We start from the raw sequence: 16,542 nt of genomic DNA on the forward strand, positions 1-16,542 counted from the left end.
TTAAATGGTGAAGCCTCAACTTTTTGATGACTTGGCTGTCTCAAGCACACTTACTCTAGTAAAGTAAACTAGTAGCTTAGGACTGGACTGATGAGAAAGCACATTACACATAAAGCATTTTAAGGGAACTAAATCCTTATAGGCTTTTATACCTGAAAGAATTTAAAAGACACAGTGGCTGAAAGGTCTCTGCCTGGATTTAGTGAAGGTCCTGCAGGCATTGTAAAAAGAAAAGTAAAAATAGTGTGAGCTCATAGTGGTTTTTGTTTGGTTTCTTTTCACAATGGGAAAAGGGAAAGGTGGGAAAAGCTCATGTATGACACCCCAATCCCTCCAATAAAACCGCAACAGAAGATTAGAATGTATTTCACTCTCTGGAGATCATTTCTGCATCCTTATTTGATTTTCTTTCCTCACATGTCTATTTACAACATCTATTTCTTTAAATTTTCACTTCCATGTTGGCTTGCAATGATATTTCATTTTCATATGAATAATCAGAACAACAGAAGCAAAATACACAACAAAAATAATGAGGTTACTCTTTTTGTGCAGAGACTGACAAAATTGTAGATTCAGAAGCCCTTCTTCAAGAGAATATGAGAAAGCATGAATTGCTCCTTAATAAATTCCCAATTCCAATATGTCTCTTTCAATGGTCTCATTGCTCTTAAACGGACAGTGTTTACAAGGTGCAAGATTTTTAAACTGTAACATAGGTATGAGAGTGTCACTGTTGGCCTTCCTTGGTTGCACAGTCAATAGTAAGACTATAAAGTGCAATGGCAGAGGTTTAAAGCCAGTTCTTTGATCCTTGTAGTCTTCCCATATTCTTTGCAAAGATGTTTTACCTTGTGGCGCCTATGTTCTTGTAATGACACATGAGAAGGTGTTTAAAGGTCTTCTTGAAGGTGGCATTACAAAGTGCATAGCAGGCAGGGTTGATAGTGCTGTTGATGTAACAGAGCCAGTAGCCGATTGTCCACACTGTGTTGGGGATGCAGGGTGCACAGAAAGTGTTAATGAGCACCATGACATTGTATGGGGCCCAAGTGATGATGAAAGCCAGCAGGATAGCCAAGATGGTCCTTGTGACTTTCTTCTCCCGGGAAGGAGGAGGCTTCTTTTTGGCAGGCTGCTTAGTCATCTTCACAATTTTGCGAGCTACAATGTTTTGTTTCTCATCTCCGTTCTGTCCTGAAGATCCGACAACCTCCACAGTGGTATTAGTTGCGGTACATGAGTCACCTTTTGGGGTTTTGGTGACAATTTTAATGCATGTTTGCTTAGAGTTCTCATCTTTGGAATGGCCCAAGGAAGTGGAGACTGTGTTTTCATCCTGGGTTATTTCATCATCTCGCATATTAGAGGCAACAGCACTGACTGAAGTGGAATCGTTGGAGCTCTCTTTCTCCTCCCCCTGGACACAGTTTTCAGTCATAGCATCTCTGGGAGCTTTGCCATTCTGGATTTTGTTGTGTTCCAGGCCACCATCATTGCTGGGCACATTGTTGTTGTTTGGCTTCACTATTCTTCCTTGCACAAGACTTGGAGACACTGGCTCCTGGTTGGCCACAGGTTCCTTCTTGTCCTTCTTTATCCTGCTCTTGCTTGCTCGTGAGATGTGCCAATAGAGCACAGTCATGATGATCACCGGCAGATAGAAGGCTGCAATGGCAGTGCCAAAAGTGACAGCAGCATTGGAAAAAAACTGAATATAGCATTCCCCATCCTCCACAGTTCTTACTCCTACAATGAATTGCCAGAAGAGAATGGCTGGGGCCCAGAGGATAAAGGAGAGAACCCAGGCAGCCGCAATCATCATTCCCGCCATTTTCGTGGTCCTCTTGACAGGGTACGTCAGAGGTTTTGTGACACAGAAGTACCTATCAAAGCTGATGATGAGCAGGTTCATAACTGAAGCATTGCTCACCACATAGTCCAGAGCTAGCCAGAGGTCACATACAACCGGTCCCAAAGGCCAGTAGCCAATCACCGTGTAGAGAGTGTATAAGTTCATGGAGAAGACCCCTATGATGAGGTCAGCACAGGCCAAGCTGAACAGAAAGTAATTGTTGACCGTCTGAAGGTGGCGGTTCACCTTGATGGAAACCATGACCAGAATGTTTCCAATAATTGTCACCAAACTGAGGGATCCAGCCACAAGCACGATGAATACCACTTCAAATGTCTTATAAGGACTGGTGAGGGCCAAGCCATTATTGGATGAGTTTGTTGAGTTATTCATTTTGTGTTCTCTAATTAGTAGCCAAGTAGCCAAAGTAACATGTAATCCTGCAGGGGAAAAGAATAAAATGAATAAATATAAACTTTGCTTTAAAATACATCAGACTTAGAGTCACAATTTTTTCCTCAAAACTCATCCTCTTGCATGTTTACTGAAGCTGTCTTCCCCAATGTTCCATGCAAAATTGATTTTTTAAAAGGTGACACTTCTCAGGCTGGATATGAATATAAGTCTGCGTATCATCTTTTGTCAATAACTTAGCTGAAAATGACATCAATGCGGAGGTAAACAATAAACACATACATGTGTATAATCAATCATTCAATGGGACAAAACTATGGGAGGAAACGCAAATATTATTACATTCAGTATGCAAAATGTGAAGTCAACATTTTCTTCCTGGAAGTTGTAAGCTTTAATTTATACAGCGTAACAATGATGGTACCAATGACTATATGATAATTCTTTATTAGCCAATACATTTCCCTTAGATAGAGTTATTTTCTTTGACCTTCAATTTGTACCTACAATCAGTATGGTTTCATTCTAATTTTCAGTATGTTTATCTTGTCAAAGAATAGGTGAATACTAACTGTGCTTGAGAAATAACTATGCCTTATGATGGATATTGTGGTAGAGCAGGTTACGCAGCTATTTGAAAGGACTGAACTCCATATCAGAATGCCTGGTTCAAGTTTTGGGCTGCTGTGCTTCCAATTCAAATTTCTGAAAATTCACCTGGATTGGGAGTAGACAATGCTTCAGTTACTTGAGTCCTTGCCATATGTGTGAGACACAGTTGAAGCACTGGTTTTCTGAATTCCACCTGGCCTGGTCTTAGCTCTTGTGGGCATTTGGGAGTGCAGCATCAGTTGAAAGATCTCTCCTCTCTCTCCTCTCTCTGTTTTTTTGCTCTGTTTTTTTGCTCTCATTGTGGATATGTGGCTATATCTATCTACAGATATAATACACATACAAAATATAAGTGTACTGTATATTGTATACAAGTATACATGAATTGAATGGCATGTATACATGTCTTGTAATCATAATAAATGCATATGATTAGAATTATATCAATTTTAATGTTTTATTTTGAAAGCCATTACCAAATCTTCCTTCATCATCGTTAATTTTACAGTAGAGGAGAACTGAGGCCTGGCAGGATGAGGTGGTTTGCACAAGGTCACATGTCAATCAGTGAGAGCAGATTATAAAGCTTAGCTCAATCATTCATTCTTTCACTTTGGCATCACATCCCCACTGAGCTAACACAATTAGCTATAATGAGGCACCATGGTGGACTCTGAACATTCAGGGTAATTAAGACAAGGTCCCTTCCTGTGAGAGGTGTATGCTCTGGTGTCAGAGAGGTTGAAAAAGAAGCAACGATCAAACCCAAATATACCTTCTTCATGGTCTTTAAGGCAACAGAAAATCACAGTTTTTAGATAATACCATCAAAATCTGGGGACACGCGAATGATCTTTTATAATGGGCAAACTATGTTGAGGATTTAGAAAAAAAATTTGTTCATCGAATAAGCTATGACACATTTTTGAAGACTAGCATATGCAGGAGAGACTAGTCCAAGTTCCACCTGCTTGTGACAAAATTAGTTTGTATGTCACAAAAGAAAAATGGTTGAGAAGTATTTGTCAGAATTCTAATATAGAGTTATTTCTATTAATTCTGGTATCACTAAATACAAAGTAATGATACAAGCTACCAGTGGGGGAATGGATTGTACTTGAAGTAACAAAGTAATTGGGAAAGCACCTTTAGAGCACACATAACACATAAACAAATGGATTATTCTGGTTTCAAAAGCAAATTACCCTCTAGCATGATAAAAAAAAATGAACCAATATTGGAGTATCATTTCATGCATTTTATCTTTTGGAACAGAGAGAGAAAGAGCTGCCATTCCTTGGTTCCCTGGCAAGCGCCCACAGCAGCTTGGGACTCAGCCAGGGCTAAAGCAAAGGCAAGGAACGCAGTACAGGTCTTCTATATGAGCAGCAGGAATTCAACATCTTGAGCGACCCCTTGTTTCCGTTCAGAGCCCCCATTACCAGGGGACTGACTGCGGTAGGCATCTGTACTGAGTGAATGGAAGACTCCCAGTAAAAGTTAAATAAATCTTTGCAACATGATACCACATTTTCTACCTTTGCCTATACCTACAATGCCAGTATGTATTTAAATAGCAGATTTTTAACTAATAACTGTTACTAAAAGACTATATTAGAATGACAATATAGGGAGAAGTGGTGGTGGAGGAAGATGGGGTGGTGGGAATCGGAGGAAAAGAGGAGAATCCTATGCCTACAAAACCTTATCATGACAAATAACAACAAGCATTTTAGAAGAAGTAAAAAATAAAATGATACTTTCAAAAACACAGTCTGGACAAGCACTTCAATATAGAATACGGATTTTTCAAACAGTGGTTAGTGGTAGGCCGAATGCCTGCTCCCAAGTTTTTCTTTTAATTTCCTCTTTATGAACTTTATGAAGTATTCTTACATATGTATCCTAGAATTGCAGTAAAAGCTTACAGTTAAAAATGATTAGCTAAAAGCACGATATAGATTAGTACACATCGTTTACATTTATGCAAAATATGCTAATATACACTATCATATATAGATTATATTCTATGCAAAGATACGTAGATATGTAAATATGTAGGCCACTGGGAGATGCTGAAGAGCTTAAATAAAATTGTTGTTACATTTCTCCTTAACACCTTTGCCGTTATTTATCCAAATATGTATTCATGTAATTTAGCTAAATAAAGTAATCTCCCTGTTTATGTTCTTATTCCAATGGTTCTCAAACATTTCAGGTGACTCTAAGATCAGAATTACGATTTATTTATAAGCAGAATTTTGTTTGTCTCTTAGATAAATTCATGGGCATTTCTGCTGTAAGCTATGTGCTCACATATTTTATGAAATGTTAAGTTTCAACCAACTTGATTGAAAAATACCAAATATTTACTTACTGAATATCCTGCAGGATTCTTCAACTGTCACTTACTATTCACTTGACAGAGTATAAAACTGTATTTTAGTTTTACAAAAAAGATTTGGGGCTGTTATAGCACATCAGGTGAAGCTATCACCTGCAAATCCGTACCCCAGAAGAATGCCCAGCCCTCGTTGCAGCCGTGTGGGGAGTGAATGAGCTGATGGAGGTCCTTTCTCCTTCTCTATCTTCTCCCCTTCCTCTGTCTCCATGTAATGCTTCTTCCAGAAAAACAAATCAAACTTTCTTTTTCATCATTTTGAAGTTTGATCGTTGTTCACGCTTCTCATCTGTGCCCTTGAAGAATAGTGGTTTCTCTACTGACTACTTGTTGAATTATTTATTTGGTTAGGCTTACACTTCTGGTTATAAAATAAACCAAAACTATGTCATTGTGTACATTAAAATAGATGGGAAAAGAAGAAGGGAGGGAGAGGCGTGGGCAGAAGAGAGCGAAGGGTGTGACTTTTCATTATGCTTTTAAATCAGTATATATTAAATACATGAAATTTGTTCTTATTGCTTCAATAAAAAATACAAAAAGAAAAAACAAGACAGCAATAACTAATTTGATCCAGAAGAAGAAATAAATGATTTGTTCAGTGATTTGGCTCTGTTCACAGTAATAATGAAAACATTTTGTGCCGACTGAACTTTGCACAGAGCAATGATCACACATGGACACTCTCACATCATTTGTTGTCTTCCTCCTTTTCCTTATCGCTGTAGTCAACGACAACAAAAAAATTAAAGCAAGATTTAGTCAGTCCCAGGTCTCATATATATATATATATATATATCTACAGCACCTCACCTGACGCTAACAACCGCATAAACTACAGAACACGTTCGATCAACCACTTCAGCTAAAGAAACCAGTGTGTTCACAGAAAAGCTGGAACACGTACTCCCTGATCACAAGATCCATGAATGAATAATGCACAAACTAAATTAGCATCTTGACTTTATGGTGCTCGCTCTCTCTCTTTCTCTCTCCCCTTTGCATCCTCTTCATCCACCATATCCTATCCCCAACTTTGAGAGATTTATACTCTGTCTAGTGTGTGAAATAATTAGGCAGTTGCAGGGTAGTAGTGTAGCAGGCTGATTCTCCTTTATCTCTGGCGCCCTATACAGGGCTTGTCCTATTCCCAACTGCACCACTTCTAATCTACATCCTTGGTAACAGTCCAGCAAAAGCAGTGGAGGATGGCTCATGGTCTTGTGCCCCTGCATCTACCTGGGAGACTCAGAAAGAACTCCTGGTCCCCAGCGTTAGTCCAGCCCAGCTCTGGTTCTTGGAGCCATTTCAGAAGTGAACCAGTAGGTGGAAGATCTCTCTGTCTCTCCATCTCATGCTCTCTCTTAAATTAGATAAATAAATCTTAAAAAATAAATAGTCTAGCAGTCACATCATAGGGAACTGCACCTAGAGTTTGCTGCTTAAGACAGATTGAGTTTTGGGGAAATTGGAATCCCCACTCAGCTAGTACAAAGTACATTTATATAATATTAACATGTCTAGTTGTTCTTATATCTTGTGAATTACAACATGTGCTTGGTCAAACTAAGGCTGTGTGTAAAAATAGAAACGATTCCACTTAGAAGCAAGCTGAGATATTCAAACAATGGTGTTCTGTTCTTCAACTGTGGTGCACAAACTCTGGAGGAATGTTCCTCTTCCATTAAAGAAAATAGCTTTCTTTATCCAACCTTTTGCCTCTTGTACTGTTTACATTTCTGTACAGAATTTGACTTCTGCTGTGGCGTCATAGGTGATTATTAAAGCCATAGTGGCTACGTCATGGATAAAATAAAGCTACACAACAGACCAAATGAGGACAGCCTTTAAAGGACTCAGCATTTCAATATGGTAAGTGTCCAACAGTCATTCATTTGGTATTGTACAATTTAGTTTATAAGTCTTAGAAGTACTATGGAAACTTATCAGAAGAATGTCTTTGAACCCTTAGTCTCGATGCGACTTAATTCTTGTGTGTGACGGAGAATATCATGGTTTACATTTTCCTCTCCAAGCTGTGAGTGTTAATCACTGCTCTTAACTATTAATAGTGCGACTCTGAGTAGGTCACTTAAATTCCATGTACCTTACTTTTCTGCTTTTTCACCAAGATGAATAATAATATTCTTTTCATTCAAAGTCGTAGTAAAGATTAAAGCAAGATAATGCTTTGGAACCACAGTTTAAAAATGTTAAAGCAATTAGTAAATACTACTTCTAATCAATTTTGGCAAACACAAATTAATTTTCTTGATAATAGGAAATTGTGTGTGCACATATGTAAATTATCATGAGAGTCAGAATATGTACTGATTAGTGTTAGAAGTCAAATTAATTTGTCATTATCAATGATACCAAATTTTCAGTAACTTTATTATCAATAATAAGCATAATCAAGATAATCATCACAGTTACTTCGGTGGATAATTACTTGGAGAATATTTTTGCAGTGGCCTGTTCTGGTCTTGAGTAAAAGGTGTTCACAATAAAATATGCCAGTAATAAGTGGGATCTCACAGGAAAGCATGTGACATTTAAGCTTCATGTCATTTTTCTAAGAACAGTGACCACAAGAAGATAGCATTATGTGAACCAATAAATAACTTGTCTCATTAGTAGTCACATCACTGGTACAAAATTTCTAACTATTGACAATAATGGGCTTTTGGGAATTGCTATAAAGAGTATGCTAATCAAAATGACTTAACATTACATTCTGATATATCAATGAAACAAACATGACTTTCCTCAGACTGTACCAGGCCTGGCAGGTTGTTGGATTCACAGGTAATGATGTGTTCATGAAGACATCTTAGATCCACGGGACACAGGCACCTGCACAGTTATGTCTTAGCTTCAAGTGTGAGAAGCATGTTCACATCACAGTTACACCTGTGCCAATTATGGTCACAAACACATCTGGGCTCCAAGCAGGGGAAGTGCACTCGCAGGCATGTCTAAAATACAGCAAGCCACCAATGGGTTTATCAACGGATGCTGAAAGCTGGTGCTAGAATTTTTTTTTTTTACATGTCATTTCATCTAATTCTCACAATTATCCTGATACGACTTATATGCTTTTCCAGTTTCACCGATCACAGTAGTCAGAGATTCAGATGGTGTCAGACTGTGTTCCAAATTGAAGTTTATGTGGCTCCTGGGTCGCATTCTTTCCACTATGCCCCTCCAGGACACTAAAAGCCATTCACTAAAATAGTTTTCCAGAATAATGAGAAAGCTCAGGACAAAAATGAATCTGTGATTGGTAACAGCTGGAATCCCGAAAAAGAAGATAAGTAATTGTATAACAGAAATTCAGAACAAGAAGGAAGTTTGGAAATCAAGAGGATTTTGCATGAAGTGGAATTTACCATTGTTTATATCGCTTTAACTTTTTGTTTTAAAAATGAAGTCTCTTGTATACAGTCTTTTTTTTTTTTTTTAGATTTCTAATTTCTTCTGCTCTAGGAACACAGTTATCCAAAGTGACAGAGCAGTCTGCGTGTTCGTTGCTCAGCTTTTTCAGCCGCTGAGCTCTACGTAGCAACACATGAACTGAGAAAATGCCAGTGGTGTCACCGTCAGCATTGGCAACGCTGGGTATAATTCTTATACCTGTTAGAGCAGCAGTAGAATCTGTGCGAGCGTCTGAATTATATGTATAAAGACTGAACACAGTAAGGTGTCCTGAGATCAGAGCCAGCTTGCTTCAGCCAATGGCTTTCAGAAGAAAACACTGGAATTGAAAAATGACAGTCGAAGAATGATACAACACGGCCATACAGAGAAAGGCCAGAGTACCTACCAACGGAAGCATGACCTCACCTACACGTGACTGTACAGAAGACTTAAGTATTACCTCTTTATTGCCTGAAGAATGAGACGGGGGGGATCTTATGCTGGGTTATCATTCTGTAGAAAGCAACTAGGATTGCTTTTATTTTAATTTTTACTTTGATTTGCAAGGCAGAGATAAAGAAGGAGTTGGTGGACAGGGGATCTTTTCATTTGCTACTTCACTCCTTAACTGAAAGCAAAAGCCAAGCCTGGATCAAACGAAACACAAGCATCTAGAACTCCGAATGTGTCCCCCATGGGAATGGAGGCCAAAGCAAGACAGCAGGTATTTGTGCCTGCTCTCTGATATGGACTGTGGGTGTTTGAAATGATGGCTTAAGTTATTGCAACGCAATGTCCACTCTGAAGCTATTTGCTTTTAATGCTCAGATAATACATTTTTATATATTTATGTCTTGTAAATGATATTCTTTTAAAATGACATTCAAAAAGTGTTTATTTTTTATTGGAAAGTCAGATTTACATTGAAGAGACAGAGAGAAATATATTCCATCTGATGGTTCACTCTCCAAGTGACCACAACAGCTGGCGCCAAGTCGATCCAAAGTCAGGAGCCCCTTAAGGGTCTTCTATGCGGGTGCAGGGTCTCAAGGCTTTGGGCCATCCTCAACTGCCTTCCCAGGCTACAATCAGGGAGCTGGATGGAAAATGGAGCAGCCGGGACATGAACTGGCACCCATATGTGGTCCTCGCGCATTCACTAGGCTACTGTGCTGGATCCCGTGATATTCTAGCCATAACTTGTGTTTTTTTTTTTCTAATATGGGAAAGAGGGTCACCAAAGCAGATAGTCTGATATGATCCATTTTGATCTTCTAAGCACTCAATGCCAGTAGTTTAGGAAGGGTGTTGATACAGATACGCACAGGCTTCGAAATGGATATATAATGGATATATATATGTAATCAGAAACTGGCGACACTGGTGATGTTGAGGAGAAAGCATTGGGAAGAGGGTGGTGCGAACGAGCCCATTTCTCTAACGAAGTATTTCATTAAACACATCTTTGATATTGATACAGCTGCAGATAGTATATAGCTTGCTTTTGTAATAACGAATTTTGAAATAATTATTTTTGAGATAATGAATTTCAAATATCTCGAATGCCTTTTTTAAAAAGATTTATTTATTTTTACATAGAAGGCAGATTTATAGGGAGAAGCAGAGACAGAGGAAAAGATCTCTGCTGGCTCTCTCCCCACGTGGCTCAAACAGCCAGAGCTGAGCCAATCTGAAGCCAGGAGCCAGGAGCTTCCTGTGCGTCTCCCTCATGAGTGCAGGGTCCCAAGCCTTTGTGCGGTCCTCAACTGCATTTCCGGACCAGCAGTAAGGAGCTGGATGGCAAGTGGAGCAGCCAGGATGCAAACCAGCATGCATATGGGATCCCAGGTGTACAAAGTGAGGATTAAGCCACTAGGCTATCGCACCAGAGCCTAGAATGCCTTTCAAGTTTACTTACAGATAAAGGAGTGCCCTGGTCTGGGACACAGGGTGGTCCAGCCCTCACAGCTGTCATTACTTACACTGCACACTCCAAGTGTTTTGATAGTATCTCAAAGAAGCAAAGTCTATTTCCATGTCCTCTCCCTTGAATCAGGTTTTCCTTTCAGCCAAGTTTGCTTGATGATGAGTCAGCTCACATATGTGGAGCTCACGTCCGGGCTCCTGCATCTCACAGTGGCAGCAGTTGTGGTGGGGGTGGTGGCCACAGGCAGTGAGAGGGGTGCTGTGAACACAGGCTGTCTGTTTCTTTTTCAGTTCGAAAGATCTTATGGAATCATTGTTGACAGCAGATCCTTCTATGCCATGTAGCACCGTGGGCGATGGGAGTGAATAAGCGAAGTAGCATACACTCTTGTCAACAAATAGTTCACAATCTAGGCAAGATACAAAGTGCTGAGGAAATTATCGATTTTCCGAAGCCACTCCAGGCCAACAACATGAGAAGTGGCCAAGGTTGAGGAGGGTTGGAGGGAGGCTGGTCAGACCAGTTAAAATACAGAGGCTCCCTGGAAACTTTTCTAAACTAAGTCACACTAGCTTCTCTAGTCTTTTTCATTATCCCCTCCACTTATTCGGTGACTGATAATTGTATACTTTTTTTAAAAAATTAGCTTTTATGTAAAAGTTACTTTTCAGGAAAGTGCAAGCTTCTGATGGTGATGCCACTCCGGTGGATTGGGCTTAACCATTTGAAACTTCAGAACCAAAGAAGGACTGGAGTGGTGGCAGAATGGGTGAAGTTCCTATGTGCCTTGCCAGCATCCTAAATCTGAATGCTGGTGTGAGTTAAGGCTGCTTTACTGCTTACTCAGCTCCCTGCTAATGCACCTGGGAGAGTTGTGGAAGACACTGAATTCTAAAGAGAGGTCAAAATTTCTGGAAGTAGGGCCCAGTGTGGTGGCCTAGCTGCTAAAGTCCTTGCCTTGAAAGCATGGGATTTCTATTTACTCAAATATATCAAGTTGTTCAATTTATCTGAAAAAAAAAAACCAGATGAAAAATATTCTGATTGTCAGGTGTGAAATTCTCCCATTGACCCTAAGACAGACAGATACATAAAATATAGAAAAGACAAAGCCACATGAAAGCGTACCACATTTACCAGTCTGGGTGGAAGTTACCCTTCCATAAAGGAAGTACATAGAGAGAGTGGGCATTCTAGCAGAGCAGGCGAATCCTTTGCTTGCAGAGTTCACGTTTCTTTTTTTAAAAACATTATTATCAGGCCTGGTGCGATAGCGTAGTGGTTAAAATCCTCGCCTTGCACACCTGGGAGCCCATATGGGCACCGGTTATAATCCTGGCAGCCCTGCTTCCCATCCAGCTCCCTGCTTGTGGCCTGGGAAAGGCCCAAAGCCTTGAGACCCTGCACCTGCGTGGGAGACTCAGAAGACCTCCTGGCTTCGGATTGGCTCAGCTGCAGCCGTGGCGGCCACTTGGGGAGTGAACCATTGGACAAAAGATCTTCCTCTCTGTCTCTCCTCCTCTCTATATATCTGCCTTTCCAATAAAAATAAATAAATCTAAAAAAACCCCACTATTATCATTGTTTTCCATGATAATTTTTTATAGATAAGAGTGTTCATCCATCCCTCTCCCCATCTTTTTTTTCCCCGTTCACTTTTGCCCCCTGTACTATCAATGGTATCGTCTCTCAGTACCAGTTACATGTTTATCATGACATAAGCACTCGCAAAGGTAGAAAATCTAGTATTATAATATACAGGTACATTTAAAAGTTTCATTGGGAGTCCGCTTTTTATTCAGAAGTAAAGCCACATATTGGCTGTGGATTAATTGCCTGTGTATTAATTCTGGTATATTAGTCTCCCTCGAACAGTTCTTGTATTTATACACACACACATATTTATGTGCGTGTGATCATGTGTGCATGTATTTACATACACACACCATATATATATATAGTTTTTGCATATTTGCTATCTTATATTAAGGAGAACATATGATATTTATTCTTTTGGGACTGGCTTATTTTGCACAATATGATGGTTTCCAGCTGAAACCAATTATTGCAAATGGCAAGGCTTTATTCTTGCTATGGTTGCATAATAGTCCACTGAGTGTACCACGGTTTCCTTATATATTCCTCTGTTCATGGACATCTGGGTTGATACCATGTCTTTGTGAATGAAATTGATTCTACAATTCATTATTGTGAATTATGGTGCTATAAACATAGGGTTGCAGGCTGCTCTCTCAAATACAGATTTCAGTTTCTTTGGATATATTCCCAGGAATGGAATGGCTGGGTCATACAGTGGATCAATTCTCAGTTGTCTGTGCATTTTCCATACTGACTTCTAAAGTATTTGGTCTGGTTTAAGTTCTCACCATGAGTGGATTTATGGTAACCTTCCCCTCTACATGCTTTGCAACAACCATCGTTTGCTGATTTCCATATGTGGGCCATTCTCCCGGGAGTTACATAGAACCACGTTGTCATTTTCATTTGCACTTTCCCAAGACAAGGGAACCTGGGCATATTTCCATGCGGCTCTTAATATTTTGATTTTCATCTTTTAAAAAAATATCTGTTCATATTCTTTGCCCACTCACTACTTAACAGGGTTGTCTGTTTTTCTGTTGAGTATCGGGAGCTCTATATAGATCTTAGATATTCAGTCCCTTGTCTGTTGTGTTGAAGCATTCACATTTCTTATCAAAGTCCTTGGTATCAAATCTTATTTGCCCTTCTGACCTAGCTTCTTGTTCCTGTATTTATGAGGTAACAAATAAGGCCCCGATATTTTGGCCCCTGGTGATTATGTTGGAAACCCCAGTGGAGTTTCTAGTTCTTGGTATTGCCCCGACCCAGCACCGTGTGCTCTAGATATCTGGGGAGTGAACCAGCAAGTGAAAGATCTCTTTCTCCCTTCCATCTCTCCTTCTTCTCATTATAACTTTCAAATAAATAAAATATTAACAAAATTATAAGACAAAGAACATAAACTAGTGAAAGTTGCTGAAATAACAATCTGATCGAACTAAATAGAAGAGCATTCATGAGTTTTTCCAAGGCACAAAACATCAGGCCTTCTTGCAGCATAGACACATTGGCTGCTGTGGCTGCTTGTTGAACATAGCACTGTTCTTCGTGATGCTGGAATAAACTTGCATTGCATGTCAGCCAAGTTATCCTTCCCTTCTTCAAAACACATTCCAATACCACTTACCCTATACAAAATGTCATGACTAATGGAGAAAAAAGTGTAAACATGATTTAACCAGGCCTCTTTCTCATTTTCACAACACCCGTGGCACGTTTTAATTATTCACACAATATTCATCCTAGCCAAGGAGAGCAAGTCCAGGGCAATTATGAAAAGAATGAAACCTGCAGATACTCAACTCTTAGACATTTTAAAGTAAAATCCCTCTAAATAAGCACTGCCAAATCCAGTCTGTATTTTACCAGGCATTTGACAGAATTTAAATATTGATGATGGCCACACTTGACTAAATGGTGCTGACTAAATTGGGTTCGACAACAGCCAGCAGCAGAAGTAGAGAAAACCTCTGCTTAAAGGTTGTTTTGTCCTCACAAGGAAGAAGAGGGAGAGGAAAAAGGAAGTAATTCCCAAAGAGCTACTGACAGTTGTATATGATTAGGCAGCTGTATTTGACTCAATGTCTTTCTTACTGAATTGAGAAGCTGGAAATGTGTACAGTTAGCTTTTTTTTTTTTTTTTTTTTTTTCATCTGAACTTGGCAGGCTGCTGGCTTAATAACTCCAAATTAGTTAATTCATTGGTTTGAATTAAAAATGTGAATCCAATTTGCAGAGGAATTGAGCCTTGTTATGACTGATAGAAAATTCTGGAATGAAAGCTGTTGGATTAGAGAAGCTGAGACACTCCAAACAATGTATCCCGTTTGGGATCTTTGTCCATGGTGCATGATGCGCTTTTGTTTCAAAGCTGAGATGAAGCAGAAGGCAACGTGAAGCTCTGGATAGTAGGTCAAGGACAGCTTTGAAGAAAGGAGTAGAAGTTGATTTAGGAAAAGAGAGAAGCTATTGAAGAAGCTAGCATCTTCCCTGTGAAGGATACACCAAAACAGCTAGGGTAAGAGTAAATGGGATCTGAAGTCATCACAAGATTAGGAGGTGCACTTGAAGTGGCATGTCTTCCTCTGAGTACAAAGCAGACAACTTCAGATAACACATCTAAGGACGTGTAAGTTGAGGCAAGGACACTTGGTTGCACTGAGGAATCTGTGTTGAAGTATGTCCCTGCTAAGGATGCAATGCTAATTGAATGCCTGATTTGCTCTTTCGATAAATGCACATCAGTATGAAAATTCAATGCAATTGGACTCCTTTACAGACAAGATTATACTGGTTATCACCTTTGCAGACATATCTGTCTATGAGTATAGGCTGAACAAACACCACTGCTTGTTGGTAGCCATTTCTATAATGTAAATACAGAGTGTAGAGAAAGTAATTCACCTTGGAAAGGTTTAATCTGGGGTCCTCTGATTTTTCATTGGTGGGAATGACACAAGCCCCATATCCTTAGGATTTACACCAGATTCAATGAAGCTATAAAAATAAAAAATAGTAATGAAGTGTTGAGAGTAATGGTTAGCAACTATTTTTATTGTTTGCAATCAAAACACAGAATGATTGTTTCCTCGGAGTCTGATTGCAGCCTATTTCAGGAACTGAGCAAAATGACCATGCAGTGTCATCCCACTTGAACTTGAAAAACGAGAGCATGACGAAGATTAGACGCTTTACTAAGTAATCTGATGGCAACGAAGATGAGAAAATATAAAAAGCTGCATCGGCTCAGAATACATTTTTTGTATTCACAACACTGATTTAGAGTCGAAGCAAGCTGACTGGAGAGAGTGATGAGAGGGTTATAGGGGAAGTCAAGACAATTATTCTTTTGCCTGCTGTAAATAGAATCATTTCTTGGTGATAACCTTGGAGGAAACATAATAATTTAATAAACGCCATATATATTATGGCACGCTTTCTAACCTCTCTTCCACCAAGTCTCACACTTTTCTTCTGTAGACATCATTGCTGGAGCTTGTTCAAATATTTAAATGCCCTAAGGCTCCTTCACCTGGGAATGAATGCCATATTGACTGAGTCCAGTATGAAAGCTATGAAAAAATTACACTTTCTAAAAAGATACCAGCGTGGCTAGGAAAAGTTCTGAGAACAACGTATCTGTTTTCATTTATACCGTGCAATACCACAATAACCAATTAGATTTTGAACTGGTCATAGAAGCACTTAAATATAATTTCTGTACAAATATTTCCTGAGAAGGAAGGATTTTGTAGTAAATGGTTGCTAAATGGATTGAGACTTGTGCACATGTTATGGGACAGGCTATTTTTTCTTTTTTACCCTTTGGAACACAACTGTACCACAACCAGCAAAGCAGATTTAGTATGGAGTGTTTACAAGAGCATGTTAGGGTAGGATTGTGTCTGGGATATGGCAAGATGTCAGGAAGCAGCAAGCTGGGAGAGTTCCCCTTGGATTTCTTTCATTTAAATGGTATGTGTGTGTGTGTTGTTAGTCACGGAAGAAGGAATTATGACCACGTACAAAGAAAGGAAAAAGTCTAGTCTGAGGACATTTTCAGAGGCAGAATCGATGCAATTTGTTGATACACTCTACAAAGGGAATCTGCAACCTACAGGCTTGGCTGGTGGTTGCCAACTTTGTTGCTAGAACACCAGCTAGGCTTCAATGCTTCACTTTGAGGGCATGAGACCACAAGGCCCACGGGACCGCCTGTCAGTTAAAGAAGTGTACTAGCAGAAGCCTTGATCTTCTGGCTGTGGAAGGCAGCATTTGCTCTTTTCGTAGCTTTTATTCACAGATAACTAC

At 39.5% G+C, this 16,542-nt stretch overlaps 1 protein-coding gene across 1 annotated transcript in view; it reads right to left on the reverse strand.

Moving 5' to 3' along the window:
* Positions 1-496: 496 nt before the first annotated feature.
* The window catches only part of CHRM2 (cholinergic receptor muscarinic 2), a 109,227-nt gene continuing 93,181 nt past the window's right edge, over positions 497-16,542 (reverse strand). The window contains exon 2 of the mRNA XM_041002268.1: positions 497-2,295. Coding sequence (XP_040858202.1) covers positions 848-2,248 — 1,401 coding nt within the window. The 5' untranslated portion in view covers positions 2,249-2,295 and the 3' untranslated portion in view covers positions 497-847. The remainder of the gene's footprint in view (positions 2,296-16,542) is intronic.

Source organism: Ochotona curzoniae, unplaced genomic scaffold (assembly GCF_017591425.1).
Source record: "Ochotona curzoniae isolate NIBS_2020 unplaced genomic scaffold, NIBS_Ocur_1.0 scaffold_2476, whole genome shotgun sequence".
Lineage (NCBI taxonomy): Eukaryota > Metazoa > Chordata > Mammalia > Lagomorpha > Ochotonidae > Ochotona > Ochotona curzoniae.